The 12,820-nt window shown below is 41.7% G+C and overlaps 1 protein-coding gene across 1 annotated transcript in view; it reads right to left on the bottom strand.

Moving 5' to 3' along the window:
- Window positions 1-1,867: 1,867 nt before the first annotated feature.
- MGA (MAX dimerization protein MGA) overlaps window positions 1,868-12,820 on the bottom strand; it is a 51,158-nt gene continuing 40,205 nt past the window's right edge. Inside the window, exons 19-24 of the mRNA XM_074150084.1 lie at window positions 11,893-12,078; window positions 11,077-11,188; window positions 9,317-9,550; window positions 8,052-8,228; window positions 7,460-7,612; window positions 1,868-6,466 (exon numbers count right to left, since the gene is read on the bottom strand). Coding sequence (XP_074006185.1) covers window positions 5,169-6,466; window positions 7,460-7,612; window positions 8,052-8,228; window positions 9,317-9,550; window positions 11,077-11,188; window positions 11,893-12,078 — 2,160 coding nt within the window. The 3' untranslated portion in view covers window positions 1,868-5,168. The remainder of the gene's footprint in view (window positions 6,467-7,459; window positions 7,613-8,051; window positions 8,229-9,316; window positions 9,551-11,076; window positions 11,189-11,892; window positions 12,079-12,820) is intronic.

The raw sequence follows: 12,820 nt of genomic DNA, 5'->3' as shown, positions 1-12,820 counted from the left end.
AGAACCAGGGAACCCTGATGAGGCAAGACGAAGCAGGTCAGTGAACGCTGTTAAAGCAGGGAGAGGTTTCTCCTTCACTTGTGCTTTATATCACAGGAACCCTGGTGCCAGCAAGGGGCTGTCAGAGAGCAGCCTCACTGGACCAAGGGAAGGGCAGGGGCATCACGTACCCACCGATGCAGGTCGGACCCTCCAGGCTGGTGAGGTGGATGCGCAAGTGGATCATTGACAGACATAACCTCGGGTCCTGGAGGCCTCGCTGGAGCAGGGATGTGCTTACTCTGATGAGCACGATGGAGGTTGTGCCGCTGCAGACTCGGCGCAAAGGGCTTTCCAGTTGAAATACTGCACAGTCTGTTTGTGCTGGCAGCCTGCGAGGCCCAGGTGGGTGGCTGATGAGAAGGACAGGCTACGGCTTTCCTCTTCGTCAGAAAAGACTCTCAGACAAGTGGAGACTCCAAATCTTTCTAGGGGTAGAATTGTGTTAAGAGGAGGGATGTCCAAAAGAGCTGTCACCTGTCATGAGCCTCCAACTCCCAAGAGACCCAAGACAGACAACAGAAGCGCTGGCTGAGGCAACACAAAATTCAAACGCACAGGAACAACCAAGCAGACAATGGTGTAACAACACCTTCTGGGTCTGCAGCAGCAGTTAAAAGGGCAAACAGATGATGCATAGCGCTCACCGACAGCGCCACAATTCCCCCACTACCATGATCCTACATGACAGCAATTAATTTAATTCCCTTCATTGCTAATTATGGACAAACTACTCCTCTGCAGATTTTTAGGTTGCATTTATGGACTCAAATCTGGCCTTAAATCAGTTATTGCGAAAGCTCCTTGTAACTTTTCACAGTCAACCAGTCACCTGAGCTTATCGGTACCGTCATCCGTGTTTCCAAGAACACCATGAATATGCTGGAAAACACAGGTCCCCAGCACAGATCATCACGGGACTGCTGGCAAGTTCTTTCCATTGCAATTCTGACTGGATGCACCTTACGCTTACGTTTCCATTCTATTCCAAGAAGTAACTTTATGCCGTAACATAAGGGGTCATAGGATGAGGCCTTGCTGAAGGGTTTCATCAGAAGTTTTCAAAAATACATTACCTGACTGTAACGCCCATTTTTATTCATTCTCTCCTGTGAGAGCTGATCTTCCTCTTTAAAAAAAGAAAAAATAAATCTGCAACATCTCTTCTCCAGTCCATCACTTACCCTCACGCATAACTGTTCTCTTAATTTCCTTTTCTCAGCTCTGCTCATTTGTCAAACTCGCTCATTTGTAGACATTTAGTACTTTTTAAAAACCAAAAAAAACCCCATTTAGTAAGTGTGTTATCTGCCATTTAATGGATATGGAAGCGACAGATAGGGACTCATTACAGGCATTTTATCTATTTCTTCTAAAAAAGCATCTCCTCTGACACTTGGAGCCAGATCTTCCAGCTTGCTCCCATGAAGACACTTGTGTTGTAGAACTTCTCTAAAGGAAACAGATACAAAGGATTAACCTAAGCCTGGGGTTGGGGGAAGGAGCCCGGAGAATGATTTTATGTGGACTTAAATCTTCAACTGTTGGGTTTTCCAGCACCTTTTCTGCATCGAGCAAGGCAAAATCCCTTTTTACAACCACTAACATTTCCTGCAAACTGCTCAAGACCGAAGAGAGAAACCTCCGCACAGTTGTCCGATTACTTGAACCAAAACCCAGATGTTTTCGTTGCCAAAACTTCTGCCTCAGCGCATTCGTGTGTGTCATTTGCTCAGGTCCAGTGCCACGTGTCAACAACAGCACGCCACCACGGCATTTCTGCTCCCTCTCCCTCCCCGTAATAAACTTCCAAAGCCAGTTTCTAGTCGACCTTGATTGGTTTATTTTAGTTTTACACTTTGTCCCTCACATACAGTTATTTAAGAGTCCTGTACTGTTAGATTTCTACAAAAATATCCATTTTTCAAAAGCAGAAAAGAGGGAAAGATATATTTTAATATATAAAAGGAAAAAAGCTAAATCTGACATTTCATTATATTCTTAAAAACATTCCAGTCTATTTACAGATGTGTAAAAAAACAAAGAAAATTTCCAGGTCTCTTGGTCTAGTGAGAACGTGCGCCTTGCAGGGGTTTCCTTTGTTCTCCTGATTCTAAAATCTTTTCATTATGCGTCAGATTCTTGCATTATTGCCTCAAAAGACAGCATATATAATTTTTAAAAGGTTTGTTCCAAACCAGTGGGAGCTTGAGGGAAGAGCGAAAAAAAGAGTCAGCATTTAAATTCACAGCAAAATATTAAGCTGCAGACATGAGACCGTAGAACGAGGAGAGCAAAAATGTAGAGCATTTCGAACATGCTTCGTTGCCTGGTAGAACCCATCATAGATCCTTCCTGGAACTGCACCAATGACCGCTTTTTGCAGACAGATTTGGGGGCTGTTATTAGTTAATTTAGTAATCACGTTCAGGAACCAAAAATTTTTTGCTGTCATCTTTACACGGTATATTTTTATTGCAATAAAATTCCTTCCTGCCCAGTGCCAAACAGTAAATACATCCAGGCATTTTCCATTACCTTGATAATGGACAAAACATCTCCAAAAGTACAGCCTTTATTTTAGATAATATTTGAATGGATTTCATGTTACAGCTTTCTCTGTCCCACAGAAGTGTGCAAAGCACACATACTTTTAAAAAGTATCGAGATATGATTAGCACACAGTTCTGTAATTAAAATTAGCCACTCGGAACCATGAGAGGATGGGGTGCAGAAAGAAAGGTCAGATTAGGAATCTGAAAGGAATCACAGCACCGCTCTGGTTGCTGTTCCACACACAGGAAGAATGAAATCTATTGGCAAGACAAACTGCCATAGGTAAAAAAAATAAGCAACTTCAGCCTATTAGAAATGCTCAGAACCAGATTCCCAGATACATAAATTTTAAACTGATGGAGTGCTACTAATTTAGTTACTCCAGATTTTCACTGGTTTAAAATAAGATTAAAATCATTTAATAATTAGCAATGTATGTCTAAATACTTATTCATACTGTAAATTCCCTTTTCTAAGGCATTCAGTGACAACTGTACGACCTTGCATGACTCTCATGCTGACCTTTATTCTCTTTTCCAAATCACTTACAGAGGACTTGTATCAAATATTAAAATAGTAAATATGCAAAAGGCAATAGTTACATCTAACTGCTTTAAAACCCACCATTTAGAATGGCCAGGTGAAGAACCTTTTTTACGTAGGCTCTGGAGTAACTTTACGCACACCGAGCTTGAAGGGCTTCTCTCCTCTGCAGCATAATATAAAATCATAAAAAAAAGACAAGGGACCACCCGAGGTACATGTATCCCCCGGTGGATCTAACCTGGACACAGACCCGGGAGACGCAGATACGGAACAGGGCTGTGGTTCGCTGTGCACAAACGCTGCTCCCTAACTGCGGAGAACATCGCTCTCAGCGCTTGCACAGCCTCAGCACTGGAAAGACAAAGCTCCTGCGTTTCTGCATCACCAAAGATGGGGAATTTCAGGGGGGGAATTTCAGCTGCTGTTGCCGTAACAGTAAGACGGGGGATTACATTCCTAAACATAAAGCAAAATGCATCACCAAGTTCTGTATCATTTCCATGGCAAGGTTTTTTCACCTTTTCGGAGCAGTTAAGAAGCCCCTCAAGCGCACCGTAACTCTCATTTACAAACTTGATAGGAAAAGATTGTGTATACACTCATTAACAAATCATCTCTCCTAGGCTGAAAATTTAATTTGTCAAGAAAACTATGAAAACAAAAGTTGTGTACAAAAATATAAATATCTTTACAGTCTGTAGACCCTTCACATCCAACAGCTGAAGAGTGAAGAGTATCTACAGGTTATTGAGTAAGCAGTGGCAGAGAAGAATAAAAAATACATCTTGTGATTCAATACTGCCCTATTTCCCTGGTAATGAGCATTTTTGTTGACTGTTTTTTTTTTTGTTTTGTTTTGTTTTTTTGTTTTTTTGCTATACACAGCTTGTGCAAATGCAGTGAGAAACCTCTGAGTACCTTTCCTGAATTTATAAGGAAATGGAAGGTTTGGAAAGATATACACATATTTTCATATATACATTCACATATACACCTCGCTCGTTTATGCTAGGCTACAACAGTCCTGAAAGCATTCTGTGTTTTTATGAAGCGACACTTCTATTAACTTTCCTACCCACCAAATACATCTTGAAGAATGACAGGAGGAAAGAAAATAAGACCTGGGAAAACACTCAAGCTACTTCAGCAATGTATTTAAAGACACAGAAATTGGATGCCCAAATTTCTTTCTACTCTCTATTTTTTCCTTCCAGATGCCCTAAGCATCAAAGGAGGGCATTTGTATAGGGGCAGGAAGTGAAAGTGAGGAGTATTTTTAGTAGTTTTATTAAAGTTAACATACTGTCCTACTTCTAATTACACTGGGAAATAGAATTTTCTTCCCCATGTAGTGAGAGTTATAGATGTTTATTAAAATCTTGTGTGTATAAGCTCCTAAAAAATGAGTCTCTGCCAGAGAACTATCTAGCACCAAAGGACAAAAACTTTTCACTTCAGGCCTCTGCAGTGTCTCACGTTTCCCTTCCACTGCTCTAGGGAACCAGTTTGACAGTAACTGCCATCTAATTTCTGCACATTCATCATATCCTGCAAACATTAAAAACAGCAAATGTGAACGATTCCATTTCTGCATAGATAATTTGCCCGGTACAAAAACAAGTAATGAGATTTTTCCCCAACAAGACAGCTGCCTTCCTACTGGGGGGCTGGGGGAGGTGGGGAATTCTCTCTCAATAGCCAAGGTTTCTCAGTCCTTTGACGAACTATTTCTGTGAAGGACCCGATTTTGAAAGGATACCATGTGCCCAGCAATGGTTATAGATCATCTTCCTTGGTTTTTTGAAGGGGAAGGAGAACACCCAGAATACAACAGTGAGGTAAAAATACGTCAACGTGCTTAAAGTTTCATAGCACTTATTTCTTAATTTAGGGCCTGCCCTCAGATGAAGCGAGTGCTGATGCCATACAGAGAACGAGTGTTGCAGACAAGGGAGGCTGCCCAACTCCGACACTGGTTCACGCTGCTCCACATCTCCATTCCAGTCTCTGTTAAAAAATATATGCATTTATTTGCCTGCTGAATTTGAAGGCAAGGTCCCAGTAGTATTCAGTTTCGTAACCACAGGTGCCAACGTGGGCATCACTTTGTTATCCTGTCCTTCTTGAGCAGTTGCAGGTAATGAAGTTTTTACCCCACTGGGTGCCAGTTTTGCAACTATAGGTGCCAGTAAGGGCATCACTTTATTACTCTGCGCTTCCGAGTCCACTGGCAGACTTGCCACTTTTAAGCCAAGTGGTGCCAGCTTGGGCATGGGCCTCCACAAAGTGTCAGCATTACTAGCTTCTGGATTAGTTTTCATCTGCAAAACTGGTGGAGTCACATTAGTGGTCTCTGCCAAGGTTGTTACGGTTTTGCCATTCCCACCACTGGTTACGGACAGACTGGGAAGGGGATCCTTCATTTCAGCACCTATCACTATCTTTAAAACATCTGCTTCGGATGAAGGCTCCCCAGAATTCTTGTCCCCGTCAGTAAGGTCATCATCTTCCAGGTGCAGCAGGAGAGGGCTTATAGAACCACCCTCTGGAACTTCAGAAAGGTCTTTAAAACTGCCTCCCAAATGGCCAAACTGGAAGGAAGACCCATCGGCAGCAGTGAGATCACTGGCTGTTCCCCGACGGGCTTCTGCATGTTCATGAGAGAAATCCGAGTTCAGAGTGCCGGGCAGCTCCGACATAGCTGACGCATCATCGTTCAGCTGCTGATTGAGGAAGGCAATCTCATTGAGCAGTGAAGTGAGGGTTTCATCAGTGTCATCGCTCTCCTCAATGCTGCTCAGTAACTCACTTGCATCCAGTTCTGCTTCCTCCATCGCAGAAGCTACTTTCCTCAATTCCATTTCTATCCTGGAATCTTTGATCTGCAGCTTGCGGAATGACAATTCCTTTGATTTTAATCTCTCCCCTCCAGGATCACCATCTTTCCTCCTGGCTTGGCTTCCTACAAACTCACCAATGCAAAGCTTTTTGCTAAAGGACTCTGGAGGTTCCTTTGCACTCGATACATTCCGGAGCTGTGGAAATCCATCTTTATTTTCAAAGAAAACTTTTGTGGGACCTGTGGTATTTCTTCCATCTCCACCACTGTCTCCAGGACACGATTTGGCTTTTTCTTCTGAAAGGACACTATCACTCTTCCTACTTTCAATGGGTGCTACAACCAAGGATTTCTCAGAAGCCTGAGCACCTGCAGCTGCTGTTGTATTAGAACTTTTGTTTCTGTTTACGTTTAGACTCATGCTTCCCTCAGCAGCCAGTGATGTTACATTAACAATCTTTGGCATCATGAATGAATCTTCACTTTCTGTAAAACCAAACAAAGCAGCATCCGTCAGGATCCATCTAACTGCAAGGTAATTCCCAATTAAATATAATTTGCTCACTTTCAGGTATTCCTCAAGTAAGCTGCACTCAAAATTTAAACCGCTTACAGAGTTTTGGTCAAGTGAAGCCTAAAAGCACTAATAGCTTAACTTTCAACTTGCAGAAACAGAGCAAGCTCCACACCTACTCTCCCAGAACCGCTTGCCCGGTCCCTCCCTTCAGCAGGCTGCCACAAACACAAGCAACTGTAATGCTTACAATTCTGACGGTGACGCACAAGGGAAAAACAGTAACAATCTTCTCTCTTAGTGTTTTTTCACACTTTATTTTTATATTTTGCCATACTGGTTTTGTGCACAATACTACAGAGGCATTTCAGGGACTATGTTATTACTTATTTTTTGCCTCCAAGCAGTTTCCTATTAATAGCGCTCAGATTTTTCCGAGCCCTTTTTCATGATGACCAACTGACTACAATGAAGCAGAAAGCGCGTGGCTCGCTTTAAACACGACAGACAGCAGTACACTACTGGCAGGAACCACCCCGCACCTAAGCTCAATGTATGTACTCAGTCTCGCAAAGCATCTCTCCAAGTGGCACCGGAGCTGGCAGGGCGTGGGAGGGGGCTGGATGTCACAGGCAAAGATTTCCAACAGCCCCCACCACCACTTTGCACTGCAGCTTCCCCAGCAGGATGCATTACACCACAGACACGTGCCAGTCCCCGCTGATCCTGATTTTGCTGAGGGCAGGGAGGCTCGGCGAGGTGAAGGCAAGTTAAAAAGCTCTTTATCTATAATCCCCCAGAGGTCCCTCTAAACTGTTCAAAACATCTAACAGTGATTTTCTTTGAATACTCAGACAATAATACCCATCATTACTTCCTAGTGAGAAAACAATATACCTTTATTTTTTCAAGGATAACGTTCCCTGCATGCAAGCAAAAAGATCCATAAAAACCAAAGATCCTACCTGAACGGGGCTCTGTAGCTGATACTACTGTTGAGGGCACTGGGTTTCCAGCAACAGTTGACAGTGTAATGGGAATGGTGGAGTTAGTAAGGATTCCTTTTACTTGGACAGGAACTGTTGACCCTGGCAGCTGAATCATCACAGAAGCAATACCTTATCCAAGAAAAGGAGAAGGGGGGGGATGAGAAGGAAACAAGAGCCTTTCAGATACTCAGTCAAGCCTGGAAAAGTAAGAGCCTTGCGTTTCTAGGCAAGACTTTACACTGTAATACCGTATCTAGTGGTAAAAAAATAGAAATATCAATTGGTTAGATGATTAAGAAATCTTCCCTTTATTTCCCTGATTTGGGAGTTGCAAAAATTTAACAGATTTTACTTACCTGTTGATAAACTGATAGTCTGAGTTAATTAGATCAAATCTCTCTTATCAGAGTCAGGTTCTACCTCAGTCAGTTAAGTTGTAAAAAAAAAAAAAAACCACCCTCGAAAAATTAAAGCAAAAATTAAATAACATGTTACTTTGTAAACAGCTGTGCACATCTGTGAACAGCATTACCCTGCCTTTCATTAACCTGTTCTCCCACGACGGTACCTGGCTGTGCTGTCACAGCAGTACTGACAGCCCGAGGCTTTAATTCAGCTTGCAGTAGCGTGGAAGGAACGGCTGCCACCTGCCCTGGCACCAGTGGGCTCTTCAGTGTCAGCACCTGCCCCTGTGGAGTCATCACCAGGCTCGCAGCAGTTAGCGTAAGAGGGGATGAGGTGTCCTCTGTAAAAAAGAAGTACATAAATCAATAATTTATTCTGGCATAGCACCCTTGATGGCAAACAATATCCTGAGAGATCCAGCGGTAAGGAGAGTTGTGGAAGGAACCTCAGCTAGAAGGTTTATGAGCACTAGATCAGAAAGCCATTAGAAAAGCTGTGCAAGCTGCAGGAACCTCACCTACATGGCTAGAGCCAGTCTGCGCTATCTCTTCGTGCAGCACAACATAATCCTAACTCTCTGGAGGGGCATCCCCATCAAGTATCAGAGCAGTCTTGCTGAAATTACAAAGGGGAGTTGTTCAGTCCAAAGAAAGAAAGGAAGTAAGGTTTTTTTCCACCACATCCAAATTCTGATGTTAAACTTCCCCAGCACTGGACAAATACGAGGCTTGAGAAACCAGAATGATTGGTTGTTTATAAAAGCCCAAGACCACTTCAAGTAAGGTCTATTTATTATTACCAAAACAAGAGACATCACCAGACCCTTACAGAGCACTACAGTGGTACTACCATGAAAGTCTGGGACTTCTGCCATTCTTTTGTTCCTTCCTATGTGTATGATGGAGAAGTCCCCATTAATGCCAAATACTTCTCCGAAAGTTCTCGGCTCCAAAAAAAATTCTCAAGCATCTGACAATTCTGTCATTTAGTTCAAGAGCAAGTCTTCCACCTCCTGGAGAGCTAGCTTGTTTGGGGAGTGATGTTTTGAAAACAATCTATTCTAGCAACTCAGTATTCTGGGGGTTGAACTTCAGCTTTTGAAGCAGCAGAAAAAGAATTACCTTTGACTCTCAGAAATTACTGCAGCATTGCAGTGAAACCCCATGAGACCAAAGGGCAACTTAATAGGAATTTACTTCCCATCATTCCGAAACTCGAAAGTCACGTTCATTTGAAGACCTCAGCAGGGCTGGTCTCATCCTTACTGAAAACAAATGGTTTCCACACCTCTTAGGTGGACACATTCCTGGTCCTATGCTTCAAGAAAGAAGTTCCCCACAGAAGCAGGCTGGCATTTTGCCCTCCCACGGGGTGCTGCTTCAACGTCTGTCTCCCCTTTATGGGAAACGCGCATCGCTTTTAGCTCACCTGTGGCGCGGCTCCCTTTTCTGGCAAGTATCAATGGCTTGCCTCTTCTGTTTGTCATAGTAATCTGGGGCAGCTCTCTGGAGGGAGCAGAAGATCCTTCTTGCTGTGTGCTGGCAGTTGAAGTTACAACAGATTCCTCTGGCTCAGGTTGTTTCTTCTTTTTTTGTGCTTCTACTGCTTTTTGTTTGGCATATATATATTCCAGCTTCTTCAAGACAACCTCTTCTGTCTTCCCTACAGAAAAATTATCAGAGAGTCAACCTGTCTTCAAACTCTCTTTCCAGAACTAAAGGGCTGAAGACAGAACTAAAGAAATCTATTAAGCTGACACCATTCAACTACTATACAATAAATAACCACCACCTCCACCAAGTAAATAGCAAACTTATTAACAGAGGGAAGTGGAAGTAATTACCTATTTATACCAAGATAATTTTTTTTCCTTCAGAAACATCCATACCTTTCAGAATTTATCTACAACTTCAATGAGCAGAAAACAGCCTGGACAAGCATTTGAAAATACCCACAGCTATGAAAAACCTCACATCTCTCCTAATGATAAACGTATGACTTCCAGATAAAATGTTACCTTTACGTGGAATGAAATTTCTTGGACTAATGGACCCTGTTACTCAAATGACATTTAGAGGTAAACTCACATACACTTTACTATTGACATGAAAACTGTAACCTTGAACAAACCCAAACGCTTGATAAAGAATTTGTTTTCTACAGATGCACACAACGTAATATGTTGAAAGTTGAAATAACTATACTGCCTTGTTTCCTGGCATCATGGTCTATCTTGAGTAAACTAACTCTCCTGCAGGAGGATCTTTTCCTCGTCGGTTTTGAGGTACTTTACTAGGGATGCAAAAGATCAGAAAACTATTTTGTTACTTGCCCAAAATTATTTGCTCAAAGGACATATCATACATTTCTGGATTAAGATGAGAATTCACTAAAACACTTTTTGTATTTTTTTTTTTTTTTTTAAACCAAATACCTCAAATATACATGAACTGATTCACATAAATATACAAGATAAGTATCTTTAATTTTTACTTTACAGGTAGTGTCCTGTTTTTATTCCCAGACAATAAGAAGATTACAAGAACAATGTAAATGTTTTGTTTTTTCACACACATTTTGGCACTGGCTGAACATGTGTTACAGCTTTTCTACACCTCCAAATGAGATAGAAAGACACAATAAATACGACATGGTCTTGTCCTGAAATGCCTTGATGAGTAGCAGCTCAGAATATACTGCTGTTTTGTTATACGGACAGAGCTGCCGCCTTCCAGACACTACTGGCACTAGTTCTCAGAAAAGCAGTACAAGGCCAGTTATTTGCAAAGCTGACCAAAGGAGCCAGAGGTTTTGCTACTCATCAAAGACAGATGTGTGTTCTTGGGAAGCACTGAGCAGAAAAACCGTTTCAGGAAGTGACCAATAACAGAATAAAGTGGTGTCCCCCCCCGCCAAAGCATACCCAATGCACAGGAACCCAAGCCTGTGGCTTGCAGCAGGTGATCGTTCTACACTTCCTTTAGGCGTAAAGAAAGGTAAAAGCTGCTCTTATCAGCGTGATGAGTGTATCGCTGAGTCAGAGCTTAGCAGGTCTTCGTTTGGCGTCAAGAGTCTATATTTTATGTGAACTAATGACTCAGCCAGATCCACAGAGGATTACTCTGCTCACTACCACACTTAAAACCCTCATTATTCCAGCTAGTTTGTATCCAAAGAACCAGTCTCACCTGAAAGCGTGGATACTTTACGAATTAAAGAATCCTGTTTGCGTGTCAGTAAGTTCTTCTGTCCGATAAGTTTATCTGCCTGATCGGTCAATCCTTGGATTTCTTCATAGGCCTGGAAAAGTGTCAGGGAACTGATTTATAAACCATCAATACACAAAAGAAAGTAATTTTCCTTCCCAGAAACCTTTACAAAATTTATTCAGACATTTTCATCATCTTGAGAAACTAGGACTCAGAGAAAGCACGTGAAGTTTCACGTAATGCCGGCTCTCCCTAAACACAAGGTGAAAAGTGAAAAACATCTTGCTTGCCCTTCCTCCAAAGTTCAGCTATTTTAAAGAAGAAAACCAGCTTTTATCCCACAATTTCAAGGTACAGCTGATAAACATAATTATGTATCTACAGCTTATGTTTTGTTTCCTGTCATTTACATCTTTACCATTAAATTTTTAATGTCGGTATAATACTTAATGAAGTGCTATCTTCTCCTGCATTAAAAAATTCTTCAATGTATTTCAAAATTGCCTGATGTACACAGTAAACCACTAAGGAATTAAGCCATAACCTTCCATGGTTAAATTCACAAAGCATGCAAGAAGGAGAGGGCTAATCTGAAAACATGTATCTGTGCCATCAAGATTTAGCTTCTAGGAACACAGATTCTTTCAGATATTCTTCTATTCTAGAGAGTCCTGTAAAGGTAACAAGCTCTCTGTTCACAGTATGACTGGGACTCACTCAAAGAGCTCCTACTGGCTTAATTATTCTGTCCAGGTTAAATGATTCTCTTCCTCGCTTAAGCTTCAAAATACTTACTTGTTTGAGAATGTAGCATTTGGAGACCTTGGGAAGGTTGTGCAACCCCAGAGCTCTCTTCAACTTTTCAAAGAGATCTCTCATTTCATTCCGTCGCCGGCGTTCATTTGCTGTGTGTGTCTGGCGGTAATGAGCAAAGGCTTCTGCCTCAGTCTTCAGCTTTCTCTTCCAGAATTGAGGTTTCTGCTGGAGAAGTAACCGTATTGACCAGTTTAAATACAAAAGGTGATGCAGTGACAAACAGCGTTCAAAGGCATGCCTGATTTACAAGGCTTCTACAGACACCTGAAGATTTCATGCCATGTTATTTGGCTATTATGTCCTTCATGAAAGTTCAGTGTCAGAAGCACAGGCAGTAAGCATGATGTGCCGACCAACAAGAATGACTAACAATCACATCAACCCTGAAGGAAAAGATCATGAGTGGTCCTTGCTATTCACAAGCTTTCATTTTTCTGCAATACAAGGCTACTTAGATAAACCACAGGATTATAGCAAAATCACGCATGTCTGAGCCAAATTTTTTGTTGTTATTTGCTTCTCAAAAAAGTCTACTAATGGATGAAACAATCACATCAAACACAGGACACTTGAATTTTTCTCTGGAGTTAAATTAGTTTGATTTCGACTTTGCTTCATGGTTACGTATGGGTTGGGGCCAAGAGACACTGCAGGTAAGAATGTGAAAGACGGCATTGAAACTCATCCCCTCAGACATCTACCAAGAAACAGGAAGTGTCAAAGACAGGCTGATTTTGAATTTGCTTTCCAAAAAAGTTGACAGGCAATAAGAATGATTACTAATCTCTACAGATTTGAAGGTTTATTTCATTACTCTTAGAGGTTTTATACCATTATACTATTTATTTCATGATGAAGTAATACTTAAAAAGTAGTATTAAGACATTTTTTACATCATTTCAGGTCT

Source organism: Numenius arquata, chromosome 6 (genome assembly GCF_964106895.1).
Source record: "Numenius arquata chromosome 6, bNumArq3.hap1.1, whole genome shotgun sequence".
Classification (NCBI taxonomy): Eukaryota; Metazoa; Chordata; class Aves; order Charadriiformes; family Scolopacidae; genus Numenius; species Numenius arquata.
This window is presented reverse-complemented; position numbering and strand designations above follow the sequence as displayed.